The 18,656-nt window shown below is 44.8% G+C and overlaps 1 protein-coding gene across 1 annotated transcript in view; it reads right to left on the reverse strand.

Annotated features, from left to right (window-relative positions):
- Positions 1 to 18,656, reverse strand: part of LOC146797994 (calpain-1 catalytic subunit-like) — a 263,715-nt gene that overhangs the window by 50,607 nt on the left and 194,452 nt on the right. Inside the window, exons 12-14 of the mRNA XM_085625227.1 lie at positions 14,507 to 14,709; positions 13,053 to 13,095; positions 1,281 to 1,343 (exon numbers count right to left, since the gene is read on the reverse strand). Of these exons, the coding sequence (XP_085481353.1) occupies positions 1,281 to 1,343; positions 13,053 to 13,095; positions 14,507 to 14,709 (309 nt within the window). The remainder of the gene's footprint in view (positions 1 to 1,280; positions 1,344 to 13,052; positions 13,096 to 14,506; positions 14,710 to 18,656) is intronic.

The following is an 18,656-nucleotide window of genomic DNA, read 5'->3' on the forward strand; positions in this document are numbered from 1 at the left end:
GAGCTACCTTTGTATGCAACTAGCGTTAGACGGGGGATGTAACATCAGTGCCTTCGCAGCAGACCAGCCTTGAAGCCGTGAGAGTACATGCTGCACTGAGTGGCTTTTCCATCAGGAGAGTGTCTCCGGAGCTGACTGCTCCACAAAGAACAATGGGATACCATGTTTGGCCTAGCATTTGACCATGATTGTGTTTGTTGTTGGAAACAAAATTCCATCGTCTGATAAGTTTCACTGGCAATATGGGTGAGGCCCAAGAAAGCAGGTGAACTGGTCAACCGCATGGATGATTGTGATGAACACAGGCTCATCAGCTAAAGGTTTCCTGGATAAAAGCCTTCAGTGGCGAAGGCACAGATGAACACTGTATTTATATGTGTGGCTATGGACAGGTGAAGTAAAAGCCACAAGGTCAGAATTTGACCAGCGGGATAGGAAGATACTAAAACCCATCTTACACGGATCCGTTTGGTTTCGATTTAGTTATCCTGAATCAACCCTCCTTAAGCCGCACAGAAAATCATTTAGATGAATAGAATTAACATACTTATGGGTAATTTTAATTAATAAATGATGAGTGAGGCTAATTCGAATAAATAAATAGATATTAAACTTACTTGCAGTATTTAACATTTAATAGAATAATTCAGGGCGGCTAGCAACTGTGAAAATCGGTGAGGCGCAGCGCGCCGTAAACTCACCAAAATGTTGCCTTTCTCTACTCCCCTCTCCTGACGACGACGAGGAGCAGGAAGGAAGGTGGTTTACTTCCTGCTTATGAATCCAACCAATCAGCAGCTCCAGGATTGGTTGGAGCAGGCTAACTCAGCGCTCATTTTGAGGCTGTGGGCCTGTGCCTGCAATCCCTCTGCTGTTTTGCAGCACTTGGGATGGCAGGCTTTGAAGTGCGCATGACAGGCTGTAGACAGCGGAGAATCGGTCATGCACACTGGGCAGCCATACCGCAAAACGCAGGAATCTGTCTGCCCCATCATCACACTTGCATTAGCGAGGCCGGCAGCACACAGAATAATAAAATGGTAATGACCAGTTTATTATTCTGTGTGCACCTGCTGCGCTCGCAGCAGGGTGTCGTGACGCTCCTCCGCCTTAATGGAGGAGCCGCTGCAGGAATAATTGTGAAAAATATGGTTGAGGGGAACATACCATAAAAAGGTTGAAAACCATTGCTCTAGCCTTCTTAAGGACAGAAATCTCCAGTCTGTCTTCAACATAGGTGTGATCACTAGGCCTAGGCCTGCACAAGATGGTCACCTTACCTGTCCAGCAAACTGCTTAAAGTATTGCCAGGCTTCATCGTCAAACTGTGTGGTGGGTGGTACCTGAAAGAAGGAGACACAAATATGTTTTATTGGCTGGCAAAGAGCTCATTGTGCCACACCGAGTGCCCACCTGTCCCAGATTCTCCTTTCACCCCTATCTCCTCCCAGTTGGTAAAAAGTAGATGGGGAATAGTTCTTCCATTCGAAATGAGATTTGCCTGGCTGATAGTTGTTCATTTCTAATTAATCTAACTAAATTTGACTGTACTAAGAATGGGCGATATTTGTGTACCTTTTTTAGGGTTTGATGTTAATCTTGTCCCAGGACTCACCTTGAAGAACAAATGTGAAGTGGAATGGATATAATCAAATTAATAATGGAACCCCACTCTCTACCTCTTGCTCCACAGAAAGCCATCACCCTTTACCTAATGTTCATTTGTACTAGCTGTTAAAAGCACCAGGGGTAAAGCAAGTTTTATTTTAGTTCATACAAAACATTACAAAGATAATATAAAAACAACCAGTGACAAATATTAAAAGCTACAACTATCAGACTTCAAGCATTTATCACCTTTTCATCCAGTTGTCCTACTGTTGACCTTATGTACAAAATTTGAAATCATGTTTATTGCAACAGCAAGGCCAACCAATGAATGCATACTGAGACATTACTCAATCATTAGTCGAAATAGCGGATTAACCGAACAACTGGTTGGGCATGTTACCTTAATTTATCAAACCTGAGTACCAATTGCAGGTTGTTACCTTTGATATTACAACTGATTGTTAGATTGCACAATTGCAAACTATTCCAGCGCAATTCCGAAAGGGAAGGATCTATACAAACAATGTACAATAAAGACACAAGCTTAGATCCTACAGGCACCCATACAAACATAGCGACTGTTACATAGTCCCCATACACAAATACCAAGAGATCTGGTATGTTGTTTGTTTTTATAACACTTTATGCTGCTTTAAGGTAATTTCAAAGCATTTGACAGGTGAGGGGAAAGGAGGAATAACAATGCTATGGTAATATGCAGGGAGCCTTGTAAATAGGGTGATCTACTAAGAATGAAGTAGTATTTAGTGACCAAACCAACTTTAGGTGCCTGGTTGGCAAAGGGGAAGCAGGAGGGAAAAAAAGACTCCAGCAGAGGGAAGAAGAAGAGGTCAGGAAGTGTAAAAGTAAAGGTTTGCTGACAAAGAGTTGAGAAGGCCGGTTAAGTTAGCTAGAGCCAGGTACCCAAGTCCACAAACCAACACACAAAGGCTGACACACAAACAACGAACATTCAGGCATGTGCAAAGTCCCACACAATAACACAGATGTAGTTAGCACACAAAGAGGCACCTAGAGAGTGACACAAGAATGAACCGACAAAAAGAACGGAGGACACATTTCATATAAAGTTACTTTTAAGACCCTTTGCTGAATAAATCAAATTTGGACAAAGGAAAGTTTGGTGTCAGTAGCTTACTGACCCATGTCTTGTGCTTGGAGCTATCACTCAGTCACTACAGTCTTTGGAATCATTACCCTTCAGGATTAATGCAGTGTTTCTAATAACAGCCTCTATGTGCCCACTTCATATTTTGCCTTGTTGCTGTAGTTACAGTATGTACCACTCTAATGTAATACCCTTCTTTTCTAAGCACCTACTCTTATATGGCCCCCTCAGCAGGGTTCCATACTGTTCCGTGTCTTCTTCAACCTTTACCTGGAGCTGTTTGGTGCTCTATTCCCAAATAACCGCATCAAGATTCACCAATATGCAGAAGAAACACAATTGTCTTTGTGTCGTCTCTGCTTCAGACATCCAACACCTCAATGTACTGTCTGCACATTATCCAGACCTGGAAGCTCAACTCAACCAAAACAGAATTCCTATTATTTGAAAAGAACAGCAAACAAGAAACAGTACAAACCTGGCTGAATGACCTGAATTTTGATGGCTCCGAGCCCCAACTTTCACCCTAAATGGCAAGTCACTTGGACACCAAACTGTGCAGGCACCGTCCCCGATGTAGGGATTACGGTCCGACCCCAACCCTAAGAGGCTCCTTGAGCCTGTCGGAGGTGGCGGTCTTTCCCCCGCTCTCTGCACTCTGACCGCTGGCATTGTAACCCGGCAGTCGGACCGATGCCCTAAATGTCAGACAGACCGCCACTGACGGCCTGTTGGTGTCGGCCCGCCCAACATCGTAATGAGGGCCTTGGATTTTTGCTTCAAAATTATAATTTTTTATTTGTGCATGCTAATTTGTGCAAATCAGCAACACAAACACGTGGTAACAAAAATCAACATCTAATCTATCCATATGTAACACAAATTTAGCTTCAGATAGAAGCGTGAACTACAATTCCCAGTGTTTGGAATATTGCACTGTAGTCCCTTGACCTTCTGAGCGGCCGCGACGGCATTTATGTCAACCGGCTTAAGTAGACCACTTCCGGACTCTGCTGAGAGGTGGACTACGATTCCCAGTAAGTGGAATCATCTCGGTCTGTCCCTCCTATCAAGGACATGACGACATTAGGGTGTGCAGGCCACAGCGAGCGGCACACACCTGATACAAGTTATCGACTCTGAAACGCCTTTAAATCCCGCCCGGTATCCGTACCTCGACACTCACCCCGGGGGGACGGAACCGACTAAGTGGCCAAGCGGGACCAGATCTATGATGGCGTAAGTTTGCGAAAGCCAGGGTGATTGTATGCACTATTTTGTGAGTGATGTTGAGTACTTCTTGATCTCAATCACTGCACGTACTGCCAATACATCGGTATGCTGATGCTCATTTTATTATAATTTTTGACTTGTAGTGTCTGACTACAAGACCGGCCCTTCCTTTCCAGTCCCCGTGAGAAGCGTGCAGTCTTCCGTGTTCTGGTAGGCACCTGGGTATAAATATGCTTATACACGGGCTGCACTTAAAAACATATATATGTGCACTTTCTGGTACCTTCAGTGAGAGTGTGTCCCTGTGAGTCCGGACCTGTGTATGTTTTACGTGTGTATCCTGATGTATGCATCCTGCAGCCTTATGGGTGCTTACACACTTATATGGAGTTATCGTTGTTTTTCCCACATGTGACCCAGAGAGTGGGTTAGATTTACATATGAGGTTGAGATGATTGATTTGATGCACTATAATAATATTGCACATGACGGATAGTGATACCGTCTTTATTATGAATAAGCAATGCGCTTTTGAGACTATGTAACATTTGCGCTTTACTTTCAAAATTATAATACAGTGGCACTAATTTTGATTTACTGAGTAAAATAATGAGCAAGATACATTGTATTTTTATCTCTTATTTCAGGTTGGACACCATGTTCTGAGAACGTACAAATTAGGATAAGTATATCCAATAGATGTTCTCTTGATAATTTGAATATTGTTCACATTACAGTTCTGATTTTATATTGTAGGGAGGGACATCAAATTCACCTGTGCCCTGATGAAAGCCATGGACCCTTAGGGCCGTAGAGTGGCTGAAACATGTTGGCATGCATAGGGTCATAGAACTTTGAATACTACAGACACCCTTGTTCTAGTTTTTAATAACCACTACCTCTCCATATTAAAGGGATACCTGGAGGTGATAGCGTTTTCTTAATCTTTAAAACCCCCCCTGCCTCTTTCTCACAAGAGCTCCCTGAAAAACGGTTGAGCCCACCCTGGCCTTTAGGAGCCAGGATGCCCCTATGATGAAGCATGACACTATTAGACTGTGAGGGGAATTTAACAAAGCGGTTGTGCTCCCACTAATGGTGGTAGCAAACCATTGGATCTTGTATAAATTAGGCCACCACCGTATGATTGTTTTCTAGTATTTCGATTGGGCTGGATACTTATTTTGCTTTGACTTCCTAGTCTTCCCACACGCCCAGGGTAAAAAGCAAAGTCTTTGTGATCTTTAGAAATTCTAACCGAGGTATCTTGTTTCCAAGCAGGGCATTTCTAAATGGATCCTGCATGCATTACATTCTGCACAGCAAAACAGACAGGCGACTCTCAGAAAGGTGGCCCCACTTTGCTCAGGAGCAGGTTCTTTTCACAGGAGTCCAGCCACTGGTGATTTGTGTTGCAGCAATATGGAGGTTCTGCCATACAATGGATACGCATTATTTGGACATTTAAGCCAGAAGTTGGTATTAAAAACTCTCTTCCAAAAAGAGAAAAAATTGTGAATTATGAATAATCACTGGTTCTTCTGCTACGGCATCTTTCATACATTCACATGAGTCCCTGTCTCCTACTTCCTCTATTAGAGGCTTCTCTGGGCTCCCACTGGCCATTTACAGTGTCCAATTCTAAATATGTACTGTTTTCTTTCTAAATATGGAAGTGCCACAGATACAAACTAACCTAACACCTGCTGCACAATGTGAAGGTTTTACCATTTTGTTTTTAGCTAAGCCAGATTTAAAATATCCCATGCCAGCCACTTAAAAAAGTTTAATGAGTCACCATTTAACTGTATTGTACTCAGGCATCTAAAGAGGAGACCGTTTTTGGGACTTATTACAACTTTGGCGGCCCTTCTGCCGCAAAGCCATCGCTTCGTCTGCAAGAGGACTGCCAAAGCAGTGGTGAGCCTGCCTGCCGAATTCAGAGTTGAATTCAGGTCGGGCTGGCGGTGCTGTGGCGTTCTCGCGGTGATGGGCTGTTAGGCTCACAGGAGAGCCTAACATGCAGCCCACCGCTGTGACAGCGCCTGCAGCACGTTTCTGCACAGTGTGGCATGCATGCCACACTGTGAAGGAACAGTGGTGCAATTACAGGTTGGCACAACACAAGCCCCCCCTCCCCCCGCATGCACCCCTGGGCCCAGATCCAGCAGGGGGGGCCTGTTAAGGCCCTCTTAGTTGGCACCACATAACACTTTTCATGCCCGGCTCACCGCCTTGAAAAGGGTGGGGAAAAGGCAACTTGTAATATATGCCTGGCATTGCCAGCAGCAGCACCGCTAGCATATTCATGCTAGTTACAGACCACCGGACCAGCAGGATTCTTGATTCCGTCTAAGCCGGCGGTCTGGTGGTGGTCTGACCACCACACTCTGAATGATGCTGGCAGACCCGCAGAGTGGCGGTGGTTGAACTGCCACTCGGATTATGGAGTTTCAGTGAACCGTCGTACTCGTAATTAGGCCCTGAGTCTAGATTGTGTTAGCACCCGCACTTGAGATTGGGAGAAGGGCTACTGTTTGCTGCACAACACAAAACCTGCCATGCTTAAATGGAATTCATACAAGGTGGAAATAAATATTCTTTCTTTGTCATGAATGTGCTTTTTTCACTATTCATGCAGATCCATGTTTGTACCGCACCCACTGTTCTAAAGCAGCAAATATTTGCAGAGATGCTCAAAATTGGAGTTAGTTCAAGAGGGCACTTATAGTTCAGAGGACTCAAACATTTTGCCTATAGTTCAAGAGGACTCAAACATTTTGCCTCTCTCCTTAAGGTCTGATGTTTTGATGTCTACAGTGCCTCCTCGTGAATCACAATCATAAGAAATATGAAATGTACAATAATGATCTGCCTAGCTGTTTATGAATGAGTGCTTCTAGAGGCCCAGTAGTGTGAGTAGTTGCAACTCCCAAACTGAAAACAAATTTTAAATCGTTGTTGGGGAGCTCAGAATAAGATCAGTGTTTGTCTATTCTGGGAGGGAGAACGGATAGAGAATAGAACCTGTTTTCTTCTGCTTCTCTTCAAGAGAAAATCGTCAAGTGTTGTGGAATAATATTTTGAAAAGGATCTGCTGAATGTGAGCAATTTTTTTTAAAGAAATATATGTATTTCTTTTAGTGTGGGATCCCTTTTGTTTAAATGTGTGTTAAAATCAGTAAGACACATAATTTTTTACAGAACATGCAGCTAGCTGCTGGCTTTGTGAAGTACACAAAAATTACACTAGCTAGAACAAAATACCTTCTTGCAAATCAAATTTAAATTTATCGCTTCTCTTCCAAAACACCTTGTGGGCAGAGCTCTGATTCTGCAACTTAACTAGTGGGAGTAACTTGCTACTGAAATGGTGCTAGCTTGCTGAACGCTTTAGGTTAAGCGCGTCTAGAGAGAAATGATTGCTTGCTTTTAAATAGTCTTTGGAAGGTTTATTTTTATTAACTGTACAACTAAGCTGTTATTTTTATTGCTATTCTATGATGCACAATTTACCTTTTTTTCAAAATACTTTTATCAAACCCACGGCATAATGTCGTTCTCCAATACCACATAATTAAAGGCTCTGCGCGAAGCTGACATATTTGTGCTAAAAAAAGTGCCCTTTGGGAAGAAGGGGTTTGCGTCACACAATGAGGTTGATGACCTTCTGACAGCACCCTGTCAAATGGGTTGTATGGCAGAATATTGTTAAAAAAACATCACATGGTAGAAACATCAGGTCTAAATAAAGTTTAAAGAAATATCATGCCAGTGTGTATCGATATTGCATTATTAAATCCTAGGAAGTCATATTCTGGTAAACAACATTTAGGGCATGACATCAGCTGATATTTTAGTTACGGCATTCTGGTCCCCTAACATCATTTATATAAGTTAATACTGTTGTTTTATTTTTTATTTTTAGAAATTCACAGTCTTATGATCGGAATGATTCAAGCATGTAAATGTATGTCATTTATCCTGTAAGTGTTTTCGCATGAATAAGAGTATATTATATTGTTGCTGATTTTTGCTAAGCAGGGGTGATTTATTTCTCTCACTTTCTTTATGGTTTCCCTAAATCCTATTTTTGGTCGCTCTGATTTTTACTGGGTGTTTGGATTCTGCTGCTTCTAAGGTCCAATGAATAAGCTAAAGAGATGTGTGTACAGTTTTAAAATGATATCCCTTCTGCTTTTCGCAGTAGCCCAAGTCATTTGGGGCAATCGCGCCACATTTTGGGAAGCTAGGCACTTAGAAATGAACAATAGCAAAAAACACAACTGAAACATTGCAAGCTGACCATAGTAAAGCCGCTGGTCTGGATACTAATGCGTTCGATGCGGTGTGGAAAAAAAAAAATGATTGTCTTCTATACATAAACATTTCACTTGATCACATTGAGTGGAAGCTGTATTTTAATATGCTATTATCACTCTAAAAAATATACCTTGAAGCTAGGGCACACAATATTCTTTCTATGATAGTGTCAGAATTTTTAATCAGGTTAACTGCTTAGAAATGTATTTTTCATCCCAAAAAGGAAGGAAGGTCCTTTCATAAAGCTGAATGAGAGAAAGTGCTTATTTAAATTTGAAAGCTCCCTAAGTTGACTTTTATGCCCTCTCACAGGAATGCCCTTTAAACTTAATGACCTTGTAGGGGAGGGAGGGATTGGCCCATAGAGTGCTCTGTTGTACTATATCCAGGTGATTTAATGAATGGGACAGAGAAGTCTACTGTCCTCTGGAAGGGTTTAACCTGTTAGAGGTGCTACTGCCTGCACTAAACCTATGGGGCTTTTACAAGCGACTGATCCTGAGATCCTGTGCTGAGGTACTCCTTCCAATTGACCATAGGGTGAGGGCATACCAAATGCTCAGTATTCCATGAAGACTGACTGGAAGATTTACAAAAACTTAAAAACAGCTTTTCTCCAAGTCAGCCTCTCAAACAGAAGTTGATGAAGTCTTGCTTGTGGTGGCAATATGGTCCAAAGGTTGACTCAGACCTTGAAACCAAGCTTGACGTACCTGAACAGGAACAAACTATCCCCTAAAACTGCTGACTCGAAGACAAGCATCCAGCTTGTGTAGCTCTTCAGTCTACGTTCCAACTCGAATCATCGAGCATGATCGATTTGCATTGCCCAGAAGACCTGAAAGGAGATTTAAATGGTCCAACTCAGTTTTGGTGTGATGTGACTGCTGGTGTATCCCTTACTGTGTATTCTCAGAGGGCGAAGAGAGTCAATTTATTAATATAAAGTTTCCAAGTGCATATTCGTTAAGGTATTTTGTCTCTAAGTGCATCACGAAGAAAACCCTAGAGGGAATGAGCTTAGACATTCTATGTTTTATTCTCAGTGTAATAGCTGGGTTAATATTATTTGCTATGATAGTAATTCAGCACCATGGCCTCAGAGGCTATTAGGCAACACTCGTCCGGTACACAGGCACAGTGCCCAACTCCTACAGTGCCTTAACAGGATACCAGTAATGTGGCAAGGATGCCATGGGCCCTTGTGAGAAGCTGGCCTGGTATATGATGTCCACTAATGTAAGTGGGCACCTTGCACCAGTCCAGACAATTCTTATGGTGATTTAAGAGGTCTTAGACAACCTTAGAAAGTTCTCTAAGTGGTAGCTGTGGAGAGCAGCCTTCAGGCTTAGTCCAGAAGGAGTGCAAGCAGCTTGTTTTACCAGAATGCAATCTTATAGTATAGATTAAATGAAAAAGAACCACAGCAAGTATTTATAAAAATATGTATTTATCATATAGTTCTCTCTAGTACGTTTCAATATCTCCAACATGAAGATATACAAAATGCAATCAATACTTTAGCAAAGAAACACTGTAAATAGCACGAAATACACAGTGGCCCCCGGGGTGAACCAAACCATATACTAAGAAAGTGGTATATGAACCACGACTCGAGTCAAGACAGTGTTGAGAGGACATAGAATTCCTGGGACCCCAAGGAACCACCCAAGGTGAGTAGATAGGGACCCCACAAACACCGTGTGCAGTGTGGAAACACGACTGTGTGCTCTGTACAACCCTATGTGCAAGTCGCGGTTTGCTTTTTAAAGATTAAGGACCCTGAAGAAACCCCGTTGAAGACAGAAGGTTGGAGAGCCACCCCACCTGTGGATACCCTAGTACCCACGTTACCTACACCAGGGAAGCTGGGTGCATACGTGTGAAGTGGTTTCGGAAACAGCCGTCAAACCCAACGGAGGACTTCAGAAAAGTGCTGCTGCTGGAAGAGGAGAAAGTGCCAGTGGGAATCCAAACATGAATTCTTGAAGAGGAGTACCTGAAAGCAGAGGGGACAGAGTCTATGCCACTCAGGATTGACCAGGAGACTTGGAAGACAAATGCCCTCCAATGTCGGGTGCTTCAGGGAGGATGACGATGACCTTGACTCTGCAGCTGTGAGGACCAGGCGATGCAGAGGAAGACCAGGAGCCATGCACGAGCTGTCCAACGAAGGATGTCTAGTGCTGAGGGGTCGGTGTCCGGCGGGAGCACCAACAAGCCTTGGCAAAGGCAAGCCACACAGGAATCAAAGAAGGAGCAACGTTGGGACCAGCAAGGCCCAGGGGACTCCCCAAAGGCAGGGGAGTCAGGGCAGGCCCTGAGCAATCAGGGGAGCCCAAAAGAAACAAGTGTGACCCTCAAGTGGACCCACAGGCGGAGGCACTGGAGTTGCGAGAGGACCTCAAGCAGCTCACCAAAAGATGTAGGCCACAGTGCACATGATGCGGTGTGGCTGAAGATTCTGGTTACAGGAGATGCTCGAGGTTGGGGCTACTTGGAGCCCGAAAATCTTCTTGCAAAGAAGCCAACCAAGCTTTGCGCGGGACACAGGGGTTCGGTTATTGCATCTCCCCCGAGGGATACTGGCCTCAAACTTGGTGAGAGGGTAGAGCAGGCCTTGGGAGCTGTAGAAAACCACCACCTGTGTTGCAGAGGCCACGGAGTTCGGAGGAGCTCAGGATCTGCGGACCGGTTGACTTAGTTGTGGTGCCTGCAAATGCAGGGGAGTGACACCTTCACTCCAAGGGAGATTACTTTAGGTGTCTTTGATGCTTCACAGGCCACGGAAGCTTCCTGTATGATGCACAGACAATGCAGCAGACTGGAAGGGAGACAAAGTCAGTTCCAAACAAAGTCCAGAGTGCCCAGACGGTAGAAGTGCAGTGGTGTCTGATCCGAATCTTATCCCATGACGAATCTAGGAACCTACACCCAGGTAAGCCCTCAAGTACCCTAGGGAAAGGGTGGGTAAGATTCAGGGGCCCCTCCCACGTGAGGATCTCGACAGGAGGGATGTTACTCCCATGTCTTTTGTCCAGTTTCGCGCCACAGCGGGAGCCAATGGCTCCCAGAACTGGTTTGGACTGGACTATGCATGGGGACACCAAGTGTGCCCCTCATGCAGACTTTCCGGCACTGGCAAGCACACCCACCTGGTCCCAATGCATAAATCCTGTCTGGAAGGTGGTCACACCTCCCTGTGACAGGATGCCTATAGTTCCACCTTCCTCTGCTTGATCTTGGCTCAGCAGCAGGTGGGCAGAAATGTGTCTCTGGTTTGCAGCAACCATTTTGTGCTGTTCGGGTCTGAAAGCCTCATACCGGGAACACTGAGAGCCTAACGGAGGGCACTTCCAGTGTTTAGAATCATACCTCCCACACCGTTTACGGTGTGGGGTTATGATTCTAACATGTTTGATACCAAACATGATAGGATTCGTTGCAGCTGTTTTCGAGATGGTCATCGCGTAATTATGCAGTGCCCCTCTCTATAGTATATGACTGCTTCACTGACAACCCGGGAGAATGGACTCCGTAGGCTGCAGGTGTGTTCTGCTCATGCAGGGGCACCCTCTCACTTAGAACCAAGCACCCTGCCTTCAGGATTGCAAAGGTCTGCTATAGGGGTGACTTATAGGTTTTAAGTGCATTGACCCTTAGATATAGTAAACCTGTATCTTCAGTAAGTAGTGCGTGCACCAAATTACACAGGCTGCAATGGCAGGCCTGTAGTTCCATTTTGCATGGTCTCCTATGGGTGGCATGATGCATGCTTCAGCCCATGGGAGACCTCTGGGGTACCTATGCCTTGGCTACCTTGGTACTATATACTAGGGACTGATAAGGGTACCCCAGTATCCAATCTCGAGTGTACCTAAGTACTCAACACAACAATTTAGGGAGAAAGCAGATAGGCTGGGGTCCTGATTAGCAGGATCCCAGTCAGACTAGTCATAATACAGATTAGCACCAGGCAAAAAGTGGGGGTAACCATAGAAGTAGATCCTACTTTCCTACTGCCCTGGTGCAAGCAAGGAAAATGGTCCCCTGCACTGCAGCTGGGGAAGTAAATACAGAAATTGTCAGGGTTTCAAGAGTTCCCTGGGGGCTGTGAGTGCCGGTGCCACTGCACCTGCTGCACCAATGGTAGATACGCCCCTGGCCTTAACCAATTTCTTGTTATTTTTTGCAGAGCTGGCTACAGGGGGGTTGCTCTTAGTAGCGATAGCGTGAATAATAGAGGGTAGGTGTATAGTCAGCTGAAGCACTCACTTGCTTTATACAAAAAACCCAGTTCCAATTAAGAGAATAAATGTATACCTTACATGCCTTCTCCAAGTTATAAACTAGTATAAATTAGAATTTTAACCTATTTTGATGGATTCTATGCATGTAAATATGTAGGAAACATGGAAAGACTTTAAGAAATAAACGCTGAAGATAACCCTCTCAATCTCTTCTGACTCTGCTTATAAGATCCGGTGCTGGTGAATATTTACTTTTAGATAAATACACTAATGGGTCATTTGTCACAGCATGGTCTTTTATACTGTATAGAAATGATTCTGGTAAAAACAGAGCATTCTCATAATAAAAAACCCTCTCCGCCGTCTATATATCTCTATCAATAAAGAGTTAATTGTCGCTGTAAGGTCAACCCCCGTGAAGAACCTCTACTTTAGTTGGTACTAAGCTCTTGGAAAGGGAACTTTCTCTAGATGCATGCTCCTGGATCACCCAATGAACAGTTTACCTGAAATGCTGTGTCATCTGCCATGATTTCTTCATTAAATTCCCTGGAAGATAAAAAACATCTATGTCACATCGGCATGCAATGATATTTCTCCTAGATAGACCCACTGTATACCTTGAAACTGTCTTTCTATTTCCCCAATGCTAGTTTTTAGTCTTCAACAAGTGCTACAAAAAGGGCAAAGAAATTCTACATCCTGCCATTTTGCAGTGCAACCTTTATTGCTCCCGCCATATATGGAGTATTGCAGGAATTTGCAGATGTAACGGACCAGAGACCAGGACCTTCTTTGAGAGCCACCCCAACTTTTATCTCTCTTGAAACTGGCCCACACTAACTACACAGTCATGTGGTGAGGATACAGATACTAGCCCTGCTTCAGGAGCTCAGACTCACCACTGGGTGTCACCGCTGCATGGGTGTCTACTTTTCCATGGCCTCAACCCATGTCATGCTCTGGCTGCTAGATTGTGTTGTTGCATGAGTGTCTAGTTACCACCCTGAGGCCTCGGTCACCTCCATACGCGTACTTACCAATAGGTGCCACTCTAGCATGAGTTTCTACTGCCTCTGGCACATGGGAGACAAACGCTTTCTGGTGGCAACCCCCAGGTTGTGGAATTCCCTCCCATTGGCTATAAAAACTGCCCCCACCCTCATGATGTTTCGCAGGCTTCTAAAGACCTGGTTATTTAACCAGTAATCTCCTCAGATGTCTTTTGTTATTGGGAAGTTCTACATGCGCCGAGACACCCCAGGGTATTCGTGCGCAATAAAAATCTTAAAAACATAAACATAAACATAATGTCTGACTGAACACCAAGGGCCTCATTACAGGTCCCACACATTTCATAATGGGGTTTATCGAGAACTACTGCCCCAGTTGGAAATTACAAGGTCTGTCTATTTACAGTGGATGTGATGTTTTTCTCCCACAGATTTCACAGCTGAAAAATCTAGGGGGAAACCAGAAAGTACCAGGGAAATTGGGTACTGTACTCCTGATTCCCCAGTAATTTCTCATTTCACAGCTGAACCTCAGAGTTGCTCTCCCCTGGACATACTGGTAACCTTCTATTGGTAACTTGGTGGAAGGGCGCAGACGCAAATGGGAGAACTGCAGGACACTCCTAATGAGGCCCCAAGACTGTGACAGAGACCATATGAACCTCTTATTTCATTTGTTGCCAAGGTTAGCGTTACAATACTTTTACTTACACGTGGGATGAAATCTGTGTCTTGGAGAGCAAAGATCTTACCCCAGGTCAAAGGAGACTCAGGCTAGCTGAAAGTCCTGCTAATATTTCTGTTTTACAGACAGACATGCCAACTTTAAAAGATAACTCATTCAAATGCATTTGATACACAGGTTTCTTCTTCAGTCAAAGGTTGAATTTAAATGCCTGTTTTTGGGGAGTTCCTAATGTTCTCCTGTTGTACCCATCTTAGCTCACCTGATGCTCTGCTGCTTCTCTGTGAAGATCCTGAGGGTGAACTTTGCCTCATTCATGGCTTCGAACGTGCTGGGGATAATCAGGTAACAACCAGGCTTTAAGGTACAACGAAGGGTGACATCCCTCAAGTTGATGTACTGAGACATGGTGACTGGGAGCAGGGAAGAGATGATCCTCTTTCTGTCTGTGATGTCCTTGAGAGTCTAGTAATGCAAACAGACGGACATAATCTAATAGTGCATAATACGATGTCGCTGGTATAACACAGAGACATGCAGCGTATATGACTCAGTGCTTTACCAGTATCTGCAGTGACCCCTAAATTATTACCCCGTATAAAACAACAGCATCTCCCTAACCCAATGCAGGGTTTAATGCAGTCATGCTATGTCGCTGATCTACTGTAGTATGGTGTATAGTGCAGAGAACTGCAATGTACTTGAGAAGGTGTAGTGTATAAAGCAGAAACTGGCAATATCTGAGATCCGGGAAGGTAGAAAGCAGATCTCAGGACTTCTTACCTAAAGTATGAGAGAGTTTGCAGGGGGTGTGCATGAAGGCTACAGCCCAGGTTTCCTAAACTTTGCACAGGCACTAAAGTGAGGCAAAGTGACACATGTAATGTATTATTTAGCACAAGCTATAAAAGTAAACATTTCACTGTGTAAAAACAGTTTTGTGACACTTGGCATGACTTTGTCATGGGGACATTACTGGGGCATTACTTGGGTGAATCATTGCAAAGGCCAATAGGTTTAATACAAAGCCCAATTGACTAAATGTTGGTGTGGGAATATCTGCTGCATGGTATACAGGTGTATCCCCATGCCTCGATTCACCCAACTGCATGTGAAACTGCTATCCTGACTTTTGTTGGCCCCGCTAACATGCTAATCCAGCATTTACACTATGGCCTAGGCCTGTCCATGATAATTGCAAAAAGAACAATTGATGGACAGACTGCAGAACAATGCCATACATTCACCCCAGTACAGAGATCTGGGCCTAAATCTGTTGTTTTTTTGCTCACCATGCCATTCCAGTTTGGACCCAGCCATATGTAAATCAGTCTTGACCCTGCGCCCCATGGGAACAGTCCAGCCCGAACTGCCAGGCCAGGTCCGCCCTGGACTCGAAACAAGCATCCTAGGACCGGTTTCGGGCTTTCAGCCCTCATCAGCCAAGAAAGCTTGACTCCAGTGGCATGGAGAGCACGGGACTCACGTCTGAGCATACCCGTCCCACTCAGGGTGACAAATGCAAAAAGAACAATTAATGGACAGAATGCAGAACAATGCCATACATTCACCCCAGTACAGAGATCTGGGCCTAAATCCATCGTTTTTTTGCTCACCATGCCATTCCAGTTTAGACTCAGCCATATGCAAATCAGTCTTGACCCTGCACCCAATGGAATCAGTCCAGCCCGAACTGCCAGGCCAGGTCCTCTCTGGACTGGAAACAAGCATCCTAGGACCGGTTTCGGGCTATCAGCCCTCATCAGCCAGAATAGCTTGACTCCAGTGGCATGGAAAGCACGGGACTCACGTCTGAGCAGGATCCGGTCCCTGGATGCTTGTTTCCGGTCCAGGGAAGACATGGCTTGGCGGTTCAGGCTGGACTGTTCCCATGAGGCACAGGGTCAGACTGATTTGCATATGGCCATGTCTGAACTGGGGTGGCAGAGTGAGCTAAAGAAGGATGATGGATTAAACCCAGATCAGTTGACTGGGGGTGAGTGCTTTCAATGTTCAACACTCCATCCATCATCCCCTTTGGTTTTGCTTTGTTTGCCCTAAGTTGGCAGGGTATGCCCAGACGTGGCTCCCTTGCTCACTTTGCCACTGGATTCAAGCTAGCCTGGCTGATGACGGCTGATTAGCCAGAAACCGGTCCCAGGATGCTTATTTCCGGTCCAGGGAAGACATGGCTTGGCGGTTTGGGCTGGACTGTTCCCATGAGGCACAGGGTCAGATTGATTTGCATATGACCATGTCTGAACTGGGGTGGCAGAGTGAGCTAAGGAATGATGATGGATTAAACCCAGATCAGTTGACTGGGGGTGAGTGCTTGCAATGTTCAACACTCCGTCCATCATCCCCTTTGGGTTTGCTCTGTCCATGATAATGACAACGTACGGAACCTGGTTTGTGACCTGAATGGGCAAACCAAGCTTGCTCTCAAAACCAACATGGAACTACTGTCCAAGACCTGGGTGGTTCACTTTAATTGGTGGTGGCAGTGTACCAAAGTTTCGAATTAAAATTTCTGATCACAAAGGAGAGTGATCCACTAGACCCACTCATGTAAAGTTCTGTTTTAGTCTGGCCCCTACACCCTTGCATTGACATTGTGTGGGCATGCCAAATGCATGTATGTGGGGAGAATGTGTTGCACATGCATGGTAGCAAGATTCTGTGTATAATGAGAGTTTCAGTGCTGGTACCAGTTGAAACCATTTTGGATGGGCACTTGTTAACCAGGACACAAGATGGAGGGTAGATTCAGCTTCCCCAGTAAAAGGAAGTGTACAGACTGTATTCCTCTGGTTGAACGGTGTAGACCCAGACACTAAAGAGAGGAATGATGGAGACAGAAATACCATAAGTTAGTCAATACGGTCCTTTTAGCAAGGGCTGCTGATTAGTTCTTCCAGAGCATTTCTTTTTGGTGGATAATAGGAGTGAGGGATGGTAAGCTGTTGTCTGTTGTAAAAAGCGAGGAAGTTTCAAGGTAGGGCCTGCTATATTGTCTTTCACTGATTGCTACATCAGAAAGGCTGAGATCTCATGATTCATTGTTCTCTTGTACTCCTGTTTGGAGCCAGCCTCATCACTGCCCACTGCGGGAGCCATCACCTTTCACATAGGGTTTGCCTACACTGCAGCCAGAAAATTACATTTGAAAAGGAACCACCCTAAACTGGTTCCAAAACCTTGGACTGTGGATCCAAATACCCTGTCTGGAAAATGTGTATAAAAGTGCACCCAAGCCACCCCACAGCTCCACAGAGTACTCAAAGATCTGCTGTTTAACCAGGGCTAGTATCTGTATGACAGCCAGTCTCAGAGGGGAGTGGACATCACCTGAATTCTGTGCAACATTCTGGGCAAGCTGATGGTCTGCTTAGTGCCTCGAAGCCTGTCTGGCTGCTGAGAGAGGCAAGTAGTTTGTCTGGCCCTAAAGTAGTAGAGACTGTCCCGGAGAAGGAGGAGAAGCCCAGGTGCGTTCCTGTGTGAGGAGCACCCTAAAGCAAGTGACCGCAAAGCTGAAGCCAACCCATGTTGTGAGTGGTCTCCCAGTCTCAATTCCATTTCCCATTGTGAAATCAAGTCCAAAAGCAACATCATGCCCTCCAGCATGCAAGCATTGTGTTCTCTACTGCCAAGAAAATGAGAGATACTCTCAGGCTACTGTTGGTGGAGGGGTAAGGACTGCTCATTATGAAGAGAGTAACAGACATCACTAAGATACATCAGTGTGTGAGTGAGACGCTAGGGTCTGAACAGAGTGAGATCCGCTGCATGTTTCTTGAATGATCGAGACCTGTTCCTGTGTGTATAGCTTGTGTTCCCTTTGTAGGACAGTAACCCTTTCTGGGAGAATAAGGCCTAGAGTATAGCACCCAGCCACCCAAGTGTAATTTTTATTGGTCTATGGTGTGTGTATAAGAAGGATTCAAGATCTCGCGACAACCAGGAGGAAGCATGAATACTGCAACAAGTTGGCATGTTTATGCTCACAAGGCACACATGTTGGTGGTGTGCTGTAAAGACATGCTTCCATCTGTACTGCGAACACACCCACATACCGCCTCTGAGGGTGGGTGTCCTGAAGAGGCTTACCAGGACCTCACACAGAAATGCAGCAATGCTGATCCATTTTAGTTTACAATGTAGACAAGCTGGGCCTGATTCCCAAGGAAAACGTATACTTTTGAGTAACTTTACTACTTTTTGATATTAACAAACTGCATTTTTGTAGTAACTATTGAAGTACGTCCAGCATCTCGAATAATCCCATCCCTCATTGTGAAAGTATCCTGTTTTCGATCTGGGTATCTCCTGTTACCACCCTTTCGGGCATTTTACTTTACCGCCCCCCAGGCCCTATTAGTTTATTTTGTCAGGCTTTGCCGGAAATCGTAGCT

This window comes from Triturus cristatus, chromosome 9 (assembly GCF_964204655.1).
Source record: "Triturus cristatus chromosome 9, aTriCri1.1, whole genome shotgun sequence".
Lineage (NCBI taxonomy): Eukaryota > Metazoa > Chordata > Amphibia > Caudata > Salamandridae > Triturus > Triturus cristatus.